Source organism: Centropristis striata, chromosome 21 (assembly GCF_030273125.1).
Source record: "Centropristis striata isolate RG_2023a ecotype Rhode Island chromosome 21, C.striata_1.0, whole genome shotgun sequence".
NCBI classification, from domain to species: Eukaryota; Metazoa; Chordata; class Actinopteri; order Perciformes; family Serranidae; genus Centropristis; species Centropristis striata.
This window is the reverse complement of record NC_081537.1, coordinates 11852446-11874689: the sequence shown is the minus strand read 5'-3', so window position 1 is coordinate 11874689 and position 22244 is coordinate 11852446. Positions and strand designations below refer to the sequence as shown.

Below are 22244 nucleotides of genomic sequence, written 5' to 3'. Positions count from 1 at the left end.
GAAAAGCCTCTTGATGCAAGAACGAGCAAAAAAAAAGACAGGAGAAAGCTGTAAATGCCATAAAACACACAGTTTTGCAAAATAACTGGCTAATTGTTACTAGTTTGACATAATGTTGGAAAAGAGTTGCTTGATTTTATTGCTTTAATTGCCTCCATCAAAAGCAAAATATCTTTGTCTAGCAAGTCAGTGGAACATTTTTCTGTTCCAGTAGTTATATATACATATTATATATTTCAGAATATTTTAAGACTAATAGTTAAATGTTAAAATGTTACATTTTCAGATTTAAATAACTGAAAATGATTAGACCTTTGTTTTATATTTGGTTCATTTGTGCACTTGCATTATTCCAAATGTTATCAACAAAGTTTAAACCTCAATGTTTTATTTGAAATAGTCAATGTCGTCTTTCTTATCCCCTTTGCACATGTGTCAGCGATGTGGTTGCCTGTCAGAAGTTGTCATAAATTTATTTTATTGTTGTTTTTTGACCTATATATTATAACAAGATGCAGGATTTCAGTCATCAGATGCTGGATCTTAAACAACAAGCTGAGAAATGAGCTTACAGGTGTTCAGCCTCTCCACTATCTTGCCGAACAGGATTGGAGAAATGCTGATTCTGAGATGGAGACCATGGTAAAAATCTTCTGGACAGGAGATACTGAAACTGTTATTATTGCTATAATCGAACGACCCCTTGTGGCATAAAAATGCATATTACTTGTTTATCGTAAGTTTGGTTTAATGGATTTATATATATGTTTGCACATTAATAAGTTGCAGTTATTCTTTTTATTAGCCGTATAATTATTACATTGTAGCTGTGGGGAGGCTTTGCAGTGCAAAGTGTGTATCCTGAAGCCAGCCATCAGTCTCCTCTCTGGAGACTGCATAGGAAGGATCCACTGAAAGGCCACCAGGAACCCCACTGAGAGCCCTTCAAGGAAGTTTCTAAATCTGTGTGTGGCTCTGTGCATGTATGAGGATGATCGGTGTGTGTGTGTGGGTGTGGGTGTGCATTTGGATGTAGTGGGAAGTGTGCGTAATTGTTTGTGAGTTATAATTAGAAAATCTTCTCCTGACTGACAGCTGTCAGGACGACCTGCTGCGGCCCCTCAGTGGTGCATGCTGGGTGCTTGCATCTCCTCTAGTCTCATCCAGAGAAATTGGCAGGTGGATTTAAATTGTTTGCGTAAAGCATGGGTGGATGTAGGCATGGATGGACACAAGTAAGAATGGGGTGGGGGGATAAAAAAAGAAAGTATGACAGTATTTCCTGTGTATCCTTTCAAAGCTATGGCAGCATGTTTGACATTTCCACCAGCTATGAGTAATGTTCCCTATACCACTCCGTGCTCACAGTACTCGCTCACTGGACAATGAGGTGGCAGAGATTTGTGTGTGCCCACAGCCAGACGCTGAAAACACACTGTGAGTCATAATACACCATGCCAACATCATGCACACACATGCTGTCTTTTATACATACACACAGAGACTCACCCACAGCAGTTACCCACAATCACACTAAAGGTCGCCCGCCACTAAGCACAATGTAGATTTCATAACTAAACTGATTTATATTGACGTCCACCAGAGCTAAAAGCCTGAGCGGGCGGGCTGTCACTGTAAGAGGAAGCATGATTCGCTTCCTGGTCGTAACCAGTGCTCTCCACATGTGCCGTCTACATGCTGCTTCTTAATTTGTCTAATTGTCCTTTGAAAACGATACTCAACCTGTGAGTCAAGAGCTCATTGTTAGGTGTCTAACAGCCCGCATAGTCGATGCACCCTGAGGTCACTGCCTGGCCTGAAAATCTGAAAAGAAAACAAAATGATTTTTTCAGTAACTATGAGGAAACAACAAGCATGTAATACAGCCAAATAAAGAACCAAGATACAACACATTGACAGATTTTTACTTACACACACACAAAAAAGAAAAATTAACTAACCTTAGATATATTTTAGCTGAACCAAAGGTTTCAAATGATTGAGAAATGTTTTCTGTAATAAAATAGACCAGAAGGGGGAAAAAATTAAAAAAGTTTTTTGTGACAACATAAAGATAATAAATTTATACTGTCAGTAAATTAGGGGAAAAAATTATTAGAAACATTTACTAGAGCTAAGTATACTAGCAAGTTGTATTTTAGCTGTGTGTCAGCTGTGTCTGCCTGGCATACTGTGTTAGTTGGACGACAGAATTAATCCGTCAGCCCTCATCGATATAGAGGTATGTGTAGCTCTCCATTGTTCGCGTTGTTTAGCTTCGGGTAGCAATTAACACATACTTAGCATGAAAAAATTAGGTTTAAACGCAACTTGCTAGCTCAGTAGCCAGAGCTTTTTGACACCTGCCACTTGATTAGATTTATTGATTACAGTAAGCAAGTTAAATCTCCCGTCCTACAAGCAGAGAATGCCCAGCAGGCACACACCTTAGAACCTTGCAGCTAAACTAGTGGGTGGAGACTTGGGGAGCTGGCATGTGGCCACAAACATCATGGCTGCATAACCGGTACATGTCTGCAGCTTTCTTCTGCCACAGAAAGGCATAATCGTACCGGATGGTTTAACAAGGACTCTGTTCCGTGTGTCAGTGTGGGTTCTCTCTGGGTCCTCCCGCTTCCTCCCACACTCCAAAGACATTTGGTTTAATTGGTGACTATAAATTGGGATGGTCTGGCAACCTGTCCAGGGTGTACCCCGCCTCTCGCCCAATATCAGCTGGAACGTTGTGTCACGTTGGTGGTCAGTATGACTGTGTAGTGGGAATCTTTTCGTTTTTGAAAGAAGCATCACAAAATTTTTAAGTTATCACATATTTTCATCCTGTAAAATATCCAGTTTTAGTGTCATCCACTGTTTGCTGATCACTACCTGCTTTTCTCACCTAATCAAAAAAAAAAAAAAGTGCAACATTTTGTTATATCTAACTTAATCCAAATGTCACATCAACCTTTCATCATTCCGTCAACTACAGTAATTGTGTGGCATTCCAGTGGAAGTCATAGCACACACACAAAAGCTAAACTGAGCGGTTCATCAGCTTTAGACACCTGTGCACATCAGAGACAATAATTAGTACCAGGGAGTTGTGGGCTCAAACTGATAATTAGCTAATTGTTTCTTTACTGCTGACTCTAGAGATGTATGTCCTTATGAACATAATTGGAAAAACAACGCTGCAGCCTCAATTTTGCTTTTTAAGAGAGGAAAGCTCAACCCAAACAAAACATGGGTTGAAAAAAAAAAAGAGATATCTGATGCACAAGCAAAATAAATGTGTGGTAGTAAATTATGTAAATGCTTGACAATTTACAGTATTATAGCAAATCCTACAAGTGTGCTGTTGCTCCAGGTTAAGTGGTCCAAGCTGCACAAGGTCCCAGAGTAAAAACAAAGAAGTGCACCGGCTCTTCTCCATCCATCCATCTATGTGTCTCATCTGCACAACTTCTTCCCCCCCTGTAAACCTTTCCCCTCCTCCCCGCTGATCATTCTCTTCAGGCTACTGTGTCTATAATGAGCATTTCCTTCTACCCACCCTGCCACCTATTCTCTCACTTTCTCCCCCCTCCTCTCCTGTCCTCCCCTTCTCACTGTGTGCAGAATTGGAGAAGCTTATCGCCTAGCAACCACAATTAAAGTACAACAAGTCAGTGGCGGTTGCAGCCACCGTCGGAGCAAGCTTCACAAACCTCCGTGTGACCAACAGCTTTAGACAGAGAGGAAAATAGAGAGAGTTGGATGGGGAGGGAGGGGAAACGGAGCTGAAGAGTTGAAGTTGGACAGGTGAACGGCAATTAGAGCCACCGCTGGAACACCGAAGTGAGGACTTTGGGTTTTGAAAAGAAGAGAGAAAAAGAAGACAGGGAGAGTGGAGTAACGTTCTCCGACTGGGTTCACTGGGTTGGAGTCGACAGGTATGTGTAAGTGCTGGAATTGATCAACTCAAAGTGAAATTATTCTGCAATATAATGTTGTTGTTTTTTTTTACGTATTTCGTTTTCAGTGTTTGATAAACACATTTTGCATGTTTTACCTTAGAGGCATTTGCCACAAATACAGCAAATATTGTGTCTTTAATTTCACAGCTACTGTGAAGGAATGCAATTTTTGTTTTTTATTATTATTTTGTGAGGGAGATAGAAGGTACCTGCTGTGAAGGTATGCATTCATACCTGCTTCAATACACACAGTAAGAAAGATGTGAGTCTGTGGGTAAAACTGGAATCTGAAGAATTAATAAGTCCTAAAATCATTCATGTATTTATTATTTTTGGGGCTATATGATACATTTCATATGGTGACTTTATTTCTGGATTTTTAAAATATGTTCCCACATAATTTACAAATAGGTCCTACACTTGATGTGCAAAGGCAGCTAATTATCTCCCACTATCACTTGGGTAATTGACTAAGGTGTTAAGAGTAGCACTATTAATTGTCAGGTGTGATAGTTACTGTTTTCTATGGAAACATGTTCAATTCCCCAAGCACTGGTTCACTGTTCCTGCTGTTTTGTCAGGGACAAGAGAGCCATGCTGTCCTTCACCTATTCAGTGCAAACAGCATTAATGGAGACAAGAATGTCACACTGTGGTCACTGCAGAATGATGTAATGATTTAAGGAGTATTTACTAGTAAAAGATGCATGGAGACAGAGATGTTTTTTTTATGTGCTGAGATTGCACTTAAACTCCTGATTAGATTTCTGCTCTCATTTGGTTTGATTGTAAGCGATGCCTTCTGCGGATACATGTGGACAGATGTGAGTGGTTGCAGATAGCGAGTTTCAGGGACACCATGAGTCAAGTTTGTGGAAATCTGGCATGCTACCAGGCAAAATATCATTCAGTGCCATTCATTTCAACACCTTGGTATACTGATCGATGACAGAATCCACATGGAAACGGCATTTTAATTTAAACTTCACACACTGTATATTTCTGTTTGACAGAGGGTCACATCGGGTTACAAAATACATTCTAATCACCCTCTAGGATGGAGTCATGCTGTTATTGCACAATTTTCAAAAGAAACACTAGTGAATACCAATGTAATGTGCATGAACTTCAATGGGGTGACAGAACCTGTAGTAACTCGGAGATCAACTATCAATACTGCTTCTACTACAGTTACTTTTAATTCCGAAGTAATGGTATTACTGTTTCTGCTTAAAAAACTCAAGTTTGAGGCTGCTAGTTTGTGCTATGATGCAGCCATTATTTCAGCCTGAAAGCTGGCTGTAAAATAGTGCTCCTTCACCCCCTACAGATTTATCTTTCAAATGTAGGACACCCACCTCCCTTAATCCCCATGGCAGAGTGGCACTACCTGAGGGCACTGTGGGGGAGCTGGGAGGTGAAAGGTCAGTCGCTCCGTATGGCCTTTGTCCTCACCAGGAGGATGACGCTCGTATGCACACTTAAACGCACAGAGAAGTCAATCGCTGGTCAAAATGTCACTGCACTACACATATAAAAAGCACTCACACTCTCTCACACACACACACACACACACACTCGAAAACACCAGAGCAGAGGAATCACTTGCTGGTCAAAATGTCATTGCACTCCTCACATAAAAGCGCAATACACGTGCACGCACTCACACTCAAAATTCAAAAACAGTTTTCTCTGATGTTCAGTTTTAGATTCAAAGGGCGGGAATGCCTTTTCCTCTCTCCTTTTTTAAGTATTCACTCACGGCTCTGTACAACTCAAACACTGACAGAAAGTCATTGAAAAGGAGCTCGCACCAAAGCCACTAAAAACCAGTTTTAATCTCCGTTCCATTCTGCACGGCAGTCCTGTCTGTGTTTACCTTCATTAACTCATGTGCAAACAACACCAGGCTGCTACACATTAGGCTGGTCGGTTGTAATGCAATATTATGCTATTTTTGCAGGAGACATCGGATTGCTGGAGTTCATTATTTCCTATGTGTCACAGCCCCTTCCCAATTAAACCTTTTTTTTTAAATCTGCAAAAAAGAAAGCATAAGCATCAGTTCATGCAAAAACTGCTGTCAAATTTTAACATATGATATAACCATTTACAGTGTGAAATACGGTAGAAATGTGACTGAAAAAGTTTTGAATTGATTGGATTATACAAACTTCTTCACCAAGATATGTTTTCTATTTACGTCTATAATTATTGAACTGATTAACTGTTAAAAAGCCACACTATCTGTTTCTGGCTGCCGATTTTAGGTGTTGTGTGTTCAGATTGTGTTTCATACCATCCAACAATATCATTTTGTGCAGAAACATCCCTCAATTGATCGAGCAATTGCCGTCGTGCATCACTGTAGTTGGCACAGCTGTTTCAGAGCAATGGGACCAGTGATGTTAATAGCTGTCAGTTCCTTTGAACTATATTCTTCTTTTGCACTTTGTACTGCTGTAACTACATAAGGCAATATAGTGGGCGTGTTTAGAGACACCCACACAGTCAACATGCCCAAGACTTTGCTTTGTGATGTGATATAAGATACAGTTTGAATATGTTGCAGAGAACCAAGTGCCCAGCTATAATGCTTGGCTGTGAGGAAGTTTTGACATTGTGGCTCCTGTAATGGGATGCAAGGTGTCGCAAAATGACTTTTTCCATACACTTTTTCCATGCCATTTTAAAATATGGTATCCAGTTCTCAGATTACACCCATGCCTTTACCACTATCTATCTATCTATCCATCTATCCATCTATCCATCTATCCATCCATCCATCCATCCATCCAACCAACCAACCAACCAACCAACCCTTTTTCTTTTTTTTTTACCAAATATGTTAGACTATTGGTGCTTTCTTTTTGGTTCAGATATGACTAACTTGACTGACTCGGCTCTTTGATGTACGATTGGCAACCTGTGTGTCTTCAATTGAAAAAATGAATGGTTCATGGTGTCCATGAATTGTGGCTTTGATAAACCACCACCCAGCCGCTCATGGAGCCTGATTTAACCACCTTGCCAAAGAGAAAATGGAAAACAGCCACAGAATTTTGCTCAAAAATGTCTCCAGCCTAAGGCTGGTCTATTATTGACTGTGTCGCGCCTGTCTCAGCAAGAGTCAGCGCTGAAGGGTATTACTTCTCCAGAAAATGCAGACCTCAGGGGGATACTATCCATGTGCCTGTACCGTTGTGTATAGGTATGTGTTTGTGTCAGTGTATGTCCTGTTCATGTGTGCCTAATAAATTGAGGTGGGATGTTGAACAGAGGTGGAAAGAGGTGCTGATTTTGCTTCTGGAATTTCTGAACCCAGTTGTCTTCATTATCGCTTAATTGTTTTAATTGTAGCCAGGGAGCTAATTATTTTTCACTGGAGACAAAGTCATCACCTATGTAATTTGCTCGCATGGAGTGGAATTGATCATATGACTGGCCTTGAAGATAGATGTCTGGATTAAAGCAGGGGCAGAGACATAGGTCACCGGGATTGTAGTACACTAAACAATGGAGGAAAGAAGGGTATCCCTGTCTTTGTGTTTGTGCAGTTGGATTGTTTTGGGGTTAAACTTGCTGATGTCTTGATTTAAGTCAGTACATTTTGTGCAGACCCTTAACTTAATTTTTGCCTCTATTTTCACGACAGCCAAGTCCACATGAATATTGCATAATATTCATTTCTACAAGAGGTTAAGTATGGATGTATAACAACAGTCTTACATGGTGATTGTTTTGTCTTTATTTCTCCTCTCTTTTTCAGAGTTTGGGTTCTGCTGACCGGAAGGAGAATCAGCACAAGAAGTAAGTCTGACCCGTTGAATTGCCTTTACATTCTTTCTTTTTTTTTGTTATTGATTGATTTCAAGAAAACAACAAGAGAGACCAAAGTGACATAATTAAAAATAAATTACTCTTACAGATTTTATGTAATCCTACCAATTGTTGTTGCCACATGATCTCTTATCTTGGACAACTAAATGTAACATTAACTATTCATATCGGGTGCCATTCTATCTTGTTGTAACAACATATTGCAAGTTTCCTAATACCAATGTGCCATTGTGGTTCAAAAAAGACATTAATCAACTTAATTTAATTCGTTTTTCAAGGTAGCACCCAAGAATTTGACCCGATTCATCTGTATTTAGAGGTCTGTGTGTGTGTGTGTGTGTGTGTGTGTGTGTGTGTGTGTGTGTGTGTGTGTGTGGTTGGAGAGTAAGTTAAGTCTGTCTAAGCCTGAGCAATAATCCATTCCATAACAGTAACACTTCTCAGTCACTCCAGTTTTTCATCATGGCACAATTTGGATCGATCAGAGTTTGAATATGCTTTAATTTGCCACATGGAACAAAAGCACTCACAAGTATTTTATACCTGCTTTCAGTAATTACAAAAACCGAATTACAAAAGGGCCTCTGCCAAGCGATATCTTGACAATAACATCTTCTGTGGGTTTGTGATTCACACCTAGGACCTGTTTGCAAAGAGAAGACACTGCTTAACACTTAAATTTGATCATTTCTGGTGTTTGATCACAGATGCAGATCACTGTATGAAAAATATAGAAACTAATTCAATGTCTGAGATGTTCTAGTTCTAGTATCGGTATCAATTAACAATGGGTACATAGTGAAAGATAAGTGGGGCAGGAAGTTTAATCAAACAACATTTACTGTACACTCACCTGCCACCTTATTATGTACATCTGTTTGACTGCTCATTAACACAGATATCTAATCAGCCAGTCACATGGCAGCATCTCAGTGCATTTAGGCATGTAGGCATGGTGAAGATGAGCTGCTGAAGTTAACCAGGAAAGGTGATTTAAGTGACTTTGAACGTGGCATCGTTGTCGGTGCCAAACGGGCTGGTCTGAGTATTTCAGAAACTGTTGATCTAACAACTATCTCTAGGGTTTACAGAGAATGATCCGAAAAAGAGAAAACATCAAGTGAGCAGCAGTTCTCTTGGAGAAAATGCCTTGTTGATGCCAGAGGTCAGAGGAGAATGGCCAGACTGTTTGGAGATGAGAGAAAAGCAACAGTAACTCAAATAACCACTCGTTCCAACCAAGGTCTGCAGAAGACCATCTCTGAATGCATAACACGTTCAACCTTGAAGCAGCAGACAAAAGACCACACCGCCATTTTATTAGTGACATCTTCCTAGTTTATAAAGTGGCCTGTGAGTGTATATTTTAGTTGCCCAGCAACCTAAGCCATGGGCAACCATATCCTCACAACATATCTCTCTCCTGTCTGTTTCTTTTCACAGTGCAGTCAGTTTCTCTGTGTGAATGGATACTTGAAATGACAATGGAGGTTATTATCCATTTTTTTCCTCTTTATTCCTGTTGCTGTGATCTCTGCTTGTCTTTTCTTTGAGTACATTCAGCCTACTGGTACTCTTGCGTATCTTTGTTTAAACAGTCTAAGGTGTGATCATGTGTTTTCTTGAGTAAAATAATTAATCATTGTCTGTCTGTGTGTAAGTGAATGCTCTGTGTTTGAGGCTGAACTGTCTTTGGTCCATACAGTAAGTTAATAGCCATGTTTCCATTAAAAATTCTAAGTGAATTTTGAAGGGCAAAAGAAAATGTGAATTAGGGACGTTTCCATCAACTGGTTTAGAGCAAATAAACAAAGCTGCATACACACACTTTCATCAGGAGATGGCAGTGTAATGTATTGCTGTAGGCTAATCTGTCAGTAAACAGTAGAAGAAGTAGAGATTGCCCAAGAGAGAAAAAAACAACATCAAAAAAGAGGTTAAATAGCAAGAAGTCTTTTGGAATTGGATTCAATTAGGCAACATATAATTGTTCTTTCATGTGAGGTCGTCTTGACCAGCAGAGGGGAAACAGCTAATCAGTCAATGTGAGTTAAATGTTCGCTACATCAGAACTTACTCAGAGCATTTTCATCTCCTGTTTAGCACATTAACTATTTTTCTAAAAATACAAAACCTACCTCAAGCTAGCGTAAAAACATTTATGCGCGTGTTATGTGTTTATGTCATGCTTTTCTCATATGAATCTTCAAAGTGCGCATAGGAATGTATTGATGGAAACACGACTAATGCGAATGGTTAATGTGCTGCTTCATAGATGTAATCTGTCACTTTTTGTCATATCCAATATAATCTCTATGAGTAGATCTGTTGACGATTCGGTAGGTTTTTGGTATCGGAAGCGTTCTGGTTTTCCATTTGTAGTCCATTTGTAGTCTTAGTAGTATTAACAATCATGTTTGAGCAGGCTTTGGTTGCAGTCAGGTAAACAGTCTGTGTGGAGAGCAAAAACAGGCATAATGCAACTGAAATGCAATTCTTCCAATCATCTGATGCCGGTTCCGCTTTTGAATAAGCTTTTACAACTGAATGTAAACTGGCTACTTGTCAAACAATTGAGTCAAAGGCATCTCTTAACTCAAGTTGCCAATCGGACTGCAAAAAATGACTTGTGCACCGCAGAGGAAGTCTTGGTCCAGACATCCGTTTTCCGGATATCCACTGGCTGCACCGGAACCCCTGAGATATTGGCTGTTGCCCCCAGAGGCTAAATTGTCGCCAGACCAATAGCCAATTGCTTCCGAGATTGCATCTGATGTGTCTGCTGTGCCAGGTGTCCTGGCACAGCGAGCACTCAGTGTGCCAGAAAGGGAGACATCTGTTGCCAGGAGACTAGCAGCTGTATCCAAGAACCAGTATAGCCATTACGGGATTTCAAGTAACAGGCGTCTTTCCCAGACAAAGAGGGAAAGAGGAAAGTGCTCAGTACACACGTTTATTTACGGCAGCAGGAACATGTTGTGAATTAGCTTAAATGAGCAATTACAGTCAGGTGAAAGGGAAATAGTGCGCAAACACATACACGTACGTGTTTTCATCTGAAAATAATCCTTAACCTGAGGGGAAAATGTCTACATATCTTGCTTGTGTATGTTGTTTTCCTCTGACTCCCATTCTGCCATTGTCATCATCGTCGACATGAAGTTAAATGTCAACAAAATGGTTTTATATAATCATAAAGATTTGTGAAGGTGTGGCCAGTCACTTCCGGCACTCGGTGCAAATAAAATAGTTGCTCATTTCTGTCCTGACAGGCTATCACACATTCTCTTCCTCTCCACCAGTGTCAAGTTTTTCAGCTGTTCCTCTTCTTCCGTACGGATGGAATATTGCTAAACTCTGGCTCATTGTTCCTCCAGATGGAGATGATCATTCATGCCTCTATTTTGTCCCACATGGACCACTGCAATTCTCTTTTTACGTGCTTTAGCAGGTAATCACTGGATCATTTACGAGTGATTCAGACTCCTTGTGTGAGGCTTTTTACCAGGTGTGCTAAAATATCTCACATTACACCGATTTTGATAGCTTTATGCCCCTTAAACCCAGAGGCACAGTGGTTTCCGGCACAAAGCAGGGCAAAAACATTAAACCAGTTCACAAGAAGATGCATTTTAATGCATTTTCAGCTTTTATAGAGCTGCACAATGACTTGTTTTTTTAATCTCTTTGTTGTTGTGGGTTAGGGTTACTGATTAATTTATTTAGTCAGTTTTTGTTTTGGATTTTAACACCTAAATCAACCCCAGGTGCTCCCTGAGATCCTCAGACTTAAAGCTCCTTAATCTTTTTCATTTTAAAGTTTTGGCGTCTCCCCTATCTCCCTCTTAAGACTTACTGTAAGAAGTTTATGGACGCTTGTTGAATAAACACTCACAATCTTCGGACATGTTATTCACTTTATCTTTTATCATTTTGAAGCGCTTTGTGCTCATGAAAGTTGTACTCTGCATAAAAAGCTTTACTTTCTAACTTCTCTGTCCTACTCATGCTGGGTGTAGAGAGTACAGGAAGGAAGGAATAATGGAAGGATGGGGCACTGGGGTTGTCTTTGAGGCTGGGGGATGCTTTTCGTTTTTCATGGAGCAAGGGATTTAGGTACGGATGTCAGGGAAGAGAGAACTTGATTAGACTAATTTATTCACGGGAGCAGGCCATGTAATTGTTCTCATATGGGGGTGACGTACTGTAGGTGTGTGTGTGTGTGTGTGTGTCTGTGTGTGTGTGTGTGCGTAAATGGGGATATTTGTTCTTCAGCAATTTATTTGACTTAGTTTCGTTTAGCTAATAAAACCATGTATTAGTTCAGTTCCACGGTAACACAACTTTGGAGATCATCTCTTCTGTAAAAGTAGAGATGGACACCATTTCATATAGAAGAATATTCATTTTCACAGCACTTTCAACTTCCGAGGTTATAATTCCTCCGAAGATGCTGCGTCTGAGACCTGCTGTTTTACTACCACATTCCCCCACAGTTGAAGGACTTTTCCTCGCAGCAGCAGCTGCTTGTTGCCGTGGTTACAGGTGACACAGGAGCCAAAGCCCGGCAGCATTTAATTCACGCCGACATAACAGGTTTTATGTATTCCATTACAAATCCTGAACGAGGCAGATCAAACACGGCATCTTGTGTTTGAGATCAGAGGACAGGAGGTGACAGAGGAAAAGAAGAACAAACGATTTGACCAATGAGCTACATCTAATCCACCAACCACAAGTTGAGATGTTCACATGCCAGTGAGCATCCACATGAAGAAATGTTTTGCATCCTGAGAAGAAAGAACCGAGGGAGAAGAGAGAAGACCCGCCACATTACTCTATCTCATCCCCCTGAGGGACAATCCAAGGCAAATTCTAACAGGAAAAAAAAGGACTGAGGGTTCCCGCTGTCTGACCGACGTGAAACACATTCCTTCATTTTTCCAGCCTTTTTTTTTTCTTTTCACCTCATTTTTTTTCCAGGGTTTTGATATCCCAGTGTAAATACATATTGAGGAGTATTTACAATAGTGGTAATGGTGGTAGGAGAGGGAGCTAACTCAGCGGGCTGTAGGAGACTGCCGCTGGCTGACTATCCGACTCTGTCACTATTTGTACAGTTGATCTTGTGAGCACACACAACAGCATAGGGTGTTTGTACTCATACTGTTGATGCTGTGTGTGTTTCACAAATATGAAGAGTGTATACTTGTGTGAATATTAGCAGCATGTATTTATATATTTTATTCTGCTGTATATTTTATTTTGCTGTGTGTGTGTGTGTCTGTGTGTGTGTGTGTGTGTGTGTGCTTATTTGATGTGGCTTGGCTGCAGTGATGTTGGGTTGTTTGAGAACTTCCCAAGAACCGGCTGCCAGGCCAAAGAACTGAGCGGGCAGAGACATTGTTTTGGTAAGGCATCCTGGCCATGATTGTGTGTGTGTGTGTGTGTGTGTGTGTAAGAGAGAGAAAGAGAGCGAGATGCAAAGACAGAAAGCGAGCTTAATGTGGAGTACTTGCTATGCTCACTGCTATTCTAGCAGTGCATAGCCTTTTCCATTCGGGCTTTATATATAAAAGCATGTACACACACACATATAACATGCAAACATCCACCAACCACATTAGGTGAGGGAGTTCTCAGGGGAAAGTTCTTTCTATTATGTTGCACAACAAGCTGTATCCTTTACCAAACCCTCTCCCTCCACATTTGAAACCACACATGAAAATTTGATCAGCTTTCCAAAAACATCTCAACACTTTGGATGCTCGTAGTTTGCTGGCTCACAATTGTACAAATATGATTTCAGGATTAAACTGCTCTTGGTACAAACAAGCCAAGTCAGCAATTCAACCACGAGCATCATTTTAAGGTCACTCGTGGACATTTTGAATTTGAATTTGCTGTTTTTTCCCACCAGCAGACCCCACAGAATTGTCCTCCGCTTAACCTTAAAAGTATTACTGGCGCTGCTCAGTAGGAACCTCAGCGGTGGCCAGCGGTAGGTTCTGCATTTCCTGCAAATCAAAATTTTGATTGCAGGGACTTCTTCCTTTGTAGGGAATGGCTTATGAAGTTTTAAGACTGGAGGTGAAGCCGTACCTCTCCCCAGAATAGAACAATGTAATGTTTCGGCTAGGTGCGGACAACACGCGCAGTCCATGCATACATCTGGTCGCTTATAGTCATTGTGGTCAGCTCCAAAATGGATCATTCTTCTCTTGTCTTGCTCTGTTAGGCTAGCCTGAAATGACATATGCACACTTCTGGGTCCTTAGCTAGCCAATCATTTGAACATGACCTGCTGTTACAAAATCTTCGAGGTGCTCTGCCTCTCCTTTAATCTTCTTAGCTTCCCCCATCAGCATCCTCTTCAGTCTTTCTGCCTCTGCCATGATGTCAGTAGAGGGTGTTGAACCCCCACGCTGTTACACTGGCAGCTTTCTGTCCATCAGAATAGTCCATAAATCGAGTCAGAGCAGCCAGAGGATATTGGGGGAAAACCACAAACATTTTTCTCCATAAAATATGATCCACTTTCACCGAAATCAGTCACATAACTGGTGGTGTGTTAGTCCCATACATACATCCACTTCTCGCTGTACATGACTTAAGTTGCATAATAACATAGTAACTTAGGTTAGGTAACAAGTTAAGTTACAAGTAAAGTGTTTGGAGTGCGGAATGGGAATGACACAGGAAACTTTCTCCCTGTAACAAGTTGGTGTAGCATCAAAATTATTTTGAAGAATTACTTTTTTTTTGTTAAATGGTTACGTAATATTGCTTTTACAGAGGATTTACCATAACATTGTTATTCTTTCCTGACCATAGCCCTTTCCTGTTCAGGTATTCTATTTAACCCATCCATCATTGGACAACAGGTCCACATGGCCAACACTATAATAGAAACGCCTGTTCACCATTGCCCAACCTATATTCAGCTCAGATCAAGAACATGGCTGTGACGGCAGGCTGGATGATGCACATTGACTCATTCAGATTAACCGCCAACACTGGTTTAACGAGTTGTTGGTATTTGTATGTGTGTGCTCCCCTGCTCCTATGTCCAAGCTTAAACTATAAATTAGCTCTTTAACTGGAACAATGTTTATTTTCTATTCTTAAGATAGACCTTTAGTCCGCACAAGTATAAAAATGCTAAAAACCCACACTCATCTCTCTCCCTCCTCGAGGTTCTCTTCTCCTTTCCAGCATAAATAATCCCCTCAGTCTGCTGGCACAACCCTGATTGGAATCTCGACGCCGTTCTCAATTGTGGGTTGATGGGGGAAAGTGGGGTGCCCTGTGCGTGTATGTGTGTGTGTTTAAAGCTGTTTCAAGGCCATAAACATAATACCAGAGGGGTGTCCACCTACATCAGGCCAGGCCTTTAAAAAAAAACCCTCAGTTTAGAATGAAGACTGGCACACAGAACCACAACCGTGGTCTCACATCAGCTATTCAGACTCATTCACTTAAAGAATAGCATATTTACTGCAAATTACAAAGAGATGAACAGGACTGGAATACATGCACGCTCTCATATTCACTCCTTTGCTTTTTTATTCACCATTTAGCTGCTCAGGCAGCGAGCCATGAACCCTTAGAGGCCGGCGGCAGTGCTGCAATGCAGTGCGCCGATACAGGGGGTTAAGATCCAGGCTCCATGAGGTTTTATCAGCTTTTCTGTGTCCTAGAGGAGACCAGCTGGAGTCTTATGTGGAGTTTTATGAGGAGATTCTGTGGAGAATTATGAGATTGGGTGCAGAATTATTAGTGGGTTACAATGTCATGGGATGTTACGTGACTGTTGTCAGGTTTGTGTAGATTTCTGACAGCAGCGATAAGGCTTTCAGGTCTGATCAGATAAGTCCAGCTCCCCGGACACTTGGTCGTTGTTATGTTACTGTATGTCTTTCCTGGATTGTGGAAAACACTAATAAATCAGAGTTGATGCCTTTGCTCACCTTGGATTTGAGAAGTACAGTAACTGATAGTGTGTGTGCCTTCTGCAGTGTGCATGCTGTATGTTCAATTGGGTGTTACCACGTCTATCCAATGTGATAGCTATTAAATTACCCCAGATCAGTTTCTTCCAAATCACATTATTATCTCTTCCCACCTAACCGAAAGTGAGTGGAAAGAGAAAACTGTCTGCTTGCTTTGCTCCTCCCCTCTTAGTGGTATGGTGCCCCAGCTACAGTCTGTAATAGTTTGCTGGTTTCTATGCGCTTGTCAGCTCAATTCAAGATTAATTTGACTGCAGATCCATCATCTGTATGTCTCACTGTGTTGAGTCAGCCTTATGGCACACATCAAACGCAGAGGGGGGACACACAGGGAATGGTATCAAGCCCAACACCACAGGGAGCCAACCAAAAGTGAAAAAAAGGCATTGAATTCCTCCTTCATTTTTGTCGCCCTGACAAAATCTGTATGTGCCGATTCTGTGGAAAACAGAAGTGAGACAGAACGACGTAATAAAAAGGGAGAAAAGATGAAACGTTGAGAGTGACTCAGAGACGTGCAAATGAGGGGATGGAGGGAAAGAAGCTGAGATGGAAATATCTCTGTTTACTGTAGTGGGTGGATGGGCAGCATATGAGAATATGTGCGTGGGGTGATAACAGAGTCCCCTCCTTTGGCGCGTAATGTTATGATCACATCATTAGCACTTGAAGTTGAGGCAATTATTGTTAAGATGTGTTTGTCAAGGCATTGAGCTGGCTGTTACGTCAAACCCCCCCCCCCCCCCCCTTTGGATGTAGTTGCGAGAAGAATTATCCTTCTCGTCAACATGTTTGCTCTGTGTCGCGTTGTATAATTCTGATGCATCATTTCAGACAATTTTACAGTAATAAGAAGCAAGCCAAACCTATTAGACCCCAGAGTGCATCAGGTGTTATGCAACAGACTGCCATGATATTGCTTCTAATTTATTGACCCCCACTGCTCCCAAAAATTAAACATTACGCTTTGAGCAATTCAGATAATGTAATCGCATCACAAGTGAAGGAAAAGCTTGTTAGCATGAAGAAATATCAGTATGTTTTATTGGTGGAACCTCAGTCCAAGTGAAATAAAAGCAGCCTCCACCATGTAGAGAGACATACACACAGACATGGGTTTGGATGGAGATGGTGAGTGGAAAACAAGGCTTTCTTTGAGCAGATTTTAATTAGCAATGTTCATAGCTTGGCTGCGCTCTTTTATGATTGGACCACTGAAAGCCTTTTTGTTTGCCTAATGAAACACATCGAGGGGTATGTTCCTGAATTAAGCTCTGTTTGTGTATGTGTGCGTGCATCCATTTCATTTGTATGTATCTGTTCTATGGGCGGGTGCCCACATTCTTTTTGGCGTATTAGGGTTCCATTGGCAGGGATAAGAATCCATAGCAGGAGACACAGATGAAAGAAATCCTAGCGCTTTGTTTTCCCTCCTCTCCAAAATAGTTGTTTTAGGTAGGCAGCCATTGCCCATAATTGCTGAAACAGGGTCAGGTATTTGTCTGTCCTACTTATGATTTACTATCGTGTCTGTGCCTGAGCAATCTGAAATAGGATCTGTGGTTAAGGGCAGCCCAACCTCAGACAGACCGCATAGATTGTGTAATGCATAGCGTTCTGCTGGTTTCAGTGGGATCCCTTTATAAACACATCGAACACACAACCCTCTGTATGATCTGAGCAGCTTTGCTGAGCATTCTCATCAGATTGTTTCACATAATCAAATGCATAAACACAATGCATGGTGTCATCAAGGAAGGCAGAATACAAACAAAGTATTAAACAATAATTGCATTTGTTAGGAACTCCAAATAATGTTTTCAGTCATTTTGCATTTTAATTCAAATTAGGGTAAAAACTGACTATTATGATATTTTATTTATGATTTATTTTTTATCACTTATTTTACAATGATATTACTTGAAAAAAAAGTACTTTGCCATCACAATATTAATAATAATGTATAAGGCTTTTCAATATATTTGTTTCTAATTTATGAATAATTATGATTTGGTAGTTACAGTAATAAAAATGCGCCCAGTAGCCGACTGTTAATGTCTTTAAGCTGTAGTGGTTTTTGTTAGAATTCCACACAGTCTTAACTCTGCTCTCAAATAGCAGTGGGTTACTGGGGCTATGAGTGGGGGTCAAAGTGCACAGTCGATAGCTTTGTGTACTGTGAGCAAGAACAATCTGTTCTTTAGCAGAACTTGTTCTGCACATGAATACCTCCGAACAGTTAATTGCTGCCATGGCAACAGAACAGAGAAGGAAAGTGACATTAGGTGAGTTGTTTGTGAGAAAGCGATCCTTCGCAGTGACAGTGTGAAAGTGTGTGTGTGTGTGTGTGTGTGTGTGTGTGTGTGTGTGTGTGTGTGTGTGTGTGTGTGTGAGTGTGAGAGTGTGCGTGTGTGTGTGTGTGTGTGTGTGTGTGTGTGTGAGAGCGTAGGTCAACATTTCCTCCGTATCACCACACAAGCCATTCAGTGCTGACAAAAGCACTCTTGTGCTGCAGGATTTGGGAAAGTTACTAATGCTGGCAAGATCATAATCTAAGTCACATTGCAGTGAGGCGTGGTGGGCTTTCATTAGCAGGGATATATTAGGAACAATTATAGTATCTTGTAGTCACTGGAATTATTAAAAGAGGATTTAATAAATAAAACATATAAATGAAAAAAATGTAATTACAAAAAAGACTTATGTCTAATAATTAAAGTGAAAACAAGTTAGCAATTTTTCCCGTTAACATCATGAGTAATGTACTCAAAAGTGAAGTCAAAACATCTTGATCGCCCCCTAGTGGATGGCTACAGTATCGGTCATAGGTTTATGACCGATACTGTAGCCCCTCCATCACTTGGGCCAAACTAACACACATTTGTCCCATAGATTGTTTTTTGTCATTTTAGGTGATCCCATTTTTTCGGATGAGTTTGGTTTTAATTAGGCATGACTGACAGCTGGGATTGACTCGTGATTGGTGGAGTGGGTGAATTGTTGGGACCTTGATTCTGCAGCTCTAGCGCCCAATCACTACAGCACAGACTCTGGCTCCACATGATGTCACCAGCGCAAGATGACAGCACACATATCCATAATATTCCATATTATACCATATTTTTGCAAACAAACCAAAAGTCCCCAGGATTCATCTTCTTGGCACTAGGGATATCCACACTAAATTTCATAGCAATCGTTATTGAGGCATTTCACTTAAAGAATTCCAAAGGTCAGTCTCAATAATAGAAACCTGTTAAACAGATTACAGTGAAATAACAGTGGAACAAAAAGAAAGTTCATGTGGAATTAAGAATAAATATTTGTTCTCAGATGGAAATAAGATGTCAAAATTTAAGATTTAAAGAATTTAAAAATAATTTCATGCATAGATTAATTCAGTATTTTCTTTTTATAAAGCCATAAAAACACATATAGCAGCTTTATACATCAGAGTCAAAAAGGAAAAAAAGTCTCCACTGCAAATTTGCTGTTCTCTTAGCTCAAATGTATGTTCACACCAAACATATAGCAGCCTTGCAGGTGCCTAAGGACAGGCTGGCTTAGATGCATGAACTTTCCTTATGGTGCTTCAGGATAAAAACCTCACTGGTTGTGGGCGTATAGGATCACATGGCTTCAAGGTCACATCATAGCCTCAGTTCTGTGAAGGAAAAACTATCAATCACTGATTTCTTAAACTGTAATCAACACCAGGAAAATGAAAGAGAAAATATAATTCTGATGAGAGGATAATCGACCGGGATATCCTGAGTGGGCCTCCAAGGGGATTGCATCATCACAGTGTGCCTGCTGTGATGATGTTATCAGGGACAGCTGCATGGGGCGGAGCCAGGGGTCGAGGCACTCAGGGAGCCCGAGAGGCAGCCAGTTGCCAGCAGATCCCCTCCGCTGAGACCCACCTGCTTCGCATGTCCATTTTTCCTCTAAACCCCTCAAAGGGATTCCCTGAGTCCTCTTCTGTGTCCACTGGCCCCCGTGTCTTTGAAGTCATGATCCTATGTGTTTTCATGGCATTGAAGTCATTATCCTATGGTCGTGTCGTGTCATGCGTTTGATCCAAAAGTTTGTTTGAAGTTTTACAGGGAACTCTTAATGTAACTATTGGGCATAGGCCAAACATATTAGATCTATATAAACCAAGGTAATTATTAACAACCAATGATGATCCACACCATTCACCCCTCTAGTCTATTTATGAATGTCTCAGACCAGTGAAATCTATAGTTTACGCAAAGGGACATTAGCATCAATGGTTGGCAGTAGCTGCCGTGCACAGGGCAGTGCTACTAATTTAATTAAAAGCCCTTGAAGAAGAAAAAGCCCAGCCTAACTTAATACCATCAATTAGGGGTTGCTCTGCCATCTGACTAAAATCCCACACCCCGTTTGTGTGATTCATACAGGAAAATATGCCTCTTTGTCTTCGAGGTCAACCGACTCTTTGGAGGAGCTGGCGTAGGGTCAGGAAACAGTAGTTGAGGGTGTAGGAGTGGGAACGAAGGCAGTAGGGCCGGAGGGTTGTTCTACTAGATAAGCCATAGCATGAGGTCATTTTGAATGAGAGCTTGTGTATTTCATCTGAGCTGATGGCAACGTCTTTATAGTGCGACAGCTAGTGTTACTGGGAATAAGTTGTTGTAGCATGAGAGAGTATGCTACAAAAAGAAAACGATTCACAGTTTCATATAGATAGCAATACTTATTATAAAAGTGTGATCATTGATTTCATGCCCACTATCCTTCCTGAAAAGGTTCATCTCTTCAATCGTCAATCTTTTGTTTTATAACTTAATTTGTGATGTCTGTCATGGATGTGGATTCGGCCTGTTTTGACAGAGAGGAAGAATAGAATTTTGGAAAAGAAGCAATGTTATTATGAGACCTTTATTTTTATATCAGTTTGGAAAAGAGAAGAAAATGTTCCAGGCAAGGTTGCCCAGCTGGCATGGATCTTTAACTTTCAAAAAGTTTTTACTTTATTTTTCAAGGTCACAGTAGTCTTTTAGTCACACCTGTGAGAACGTTCACAAGTCTGTGATGCAATAAAGAACTCCAACCATTTGAATCATTCTCTCAGATCTGATCGGTCTCTCATAGAAGCATTAGACTTGACTGGACAGTCTCAGTCCTTCTGTCTGAGCACTCCTCTCTAGAGGAACATATGAATCACTCATTTAAGGTCCTGTCACTCTTTTGCATTGGATGCCAAAAAATGAGCATGTGACATTATGCCAATTTGGCAATTGAGTTAGGTAAAACTGGACGCATCACCACACTGTCATTCATCCATGTCACTGTTCGGTAATCAAAGTACGATTTCATCAATCCTTTTTTATCAAAGCCTTATGTGAGCTGTTATTTCTGCAGAATCTTGCATAAACTAACGACAGCGATGGCAGATACAAACCTTGTTTTTGAGTGGCAGGGTGCACCCCAGTAGTCTGTGCTGTCCTCATTCCAACCATCCCTGCAGCGTGTCTCCAACAGAGCTCACCATGGAGACTAAAATGCTTTTTGGCTTAGGTTGAGAGGAGATCTATGTATGTGTGCAAGCACGTATGAGTCATTATTAGGGAGGTTTTATCATTTCATAATGAAATGGAAACAGCACGTGTGTTAGATTAGGTGAGCAAAGAATTGCGCACAATGGTTGGGCATCATTTTATGTAATCATCTGTCATTTAAAAAGAAGTATTCATTGCAATTCTAGTAGAAATTTAGCATTTTCGATTTTTTGTTTTCCTACAGTGCTTTGACTTAACTTAAAGGCATAGTGCAGATTTATTAAAGTAGAGTTGATTAAGGTCCTACTTATAGTCCGACATGGAAGCTAAGCAATGTACTGCTGTGGATGGGGGCAACAGTAAAACCTATGTTAGCCACCTTAAAAAGCAACATCAAATCAATATCACTGTACAATGCATTTAGAATATTTTCCCCTTTTTACCTTGCCGTCAGACCGCCATGTTAAAGTTTATGCAAGGAGAACTGAAGCTGTTAACTATGTTGTCATTGCTGCCACCAGACTCCATTGACAAACACAGTAATTTTACCTCACAGCTCACGGTGTACTGCTGCGTCAATCGTTTTGTAGTTCGGGTTATTGTATGACTTTGGTGTTTTAAAGGGTTACTTCAGATTCTCCAAAGTCACAATAACTTACTTCACAGCCGAGGCAGCAGTAGAACAGCAATTTCCATGTTCTGTAAAGTGAAATTGCTTTTGTCAATGAAGTCTGCTGGCTTTGAAGAGAGCATAGAACGGCTTCAGTTCCCCCTCCATGAACTTAAACAGGGCTGTCTAATAGAAAGGTAAAGCGGTTAAAATATTCAAAAATATATAACATACACTTAAACTGATATTGCGTTATGCTTTTAAGTGGCTAAAATGGATTTTGCTGCTGCCCCCG

The 22244-nt window shown here is 40.7% G+C and overlaps 1 protein-coding gene across 1 annotated transcript in view; it reads left to right on the top strand.

Moving 5' to 3' along the window:
* The window catches only part of LOC131959429 (ankyrin-repeat and fibronectin type III domain-containing 1), a 149783-nt gene that overhangs the window by 90500 nt on the left and 37039 nt on the right, over positions 1-22244 (top strand). Inside the window, exon 5 of the mRNA XM_059324628.1 lies at positions 7729-7769. Within this exon, the coding sequence (XP_059180611.1) occupies positions 7729-7769 (41 nt within the window). The remainder of the gene's footprint in view (positions 1-7728; positions 7770-22244) is intronic.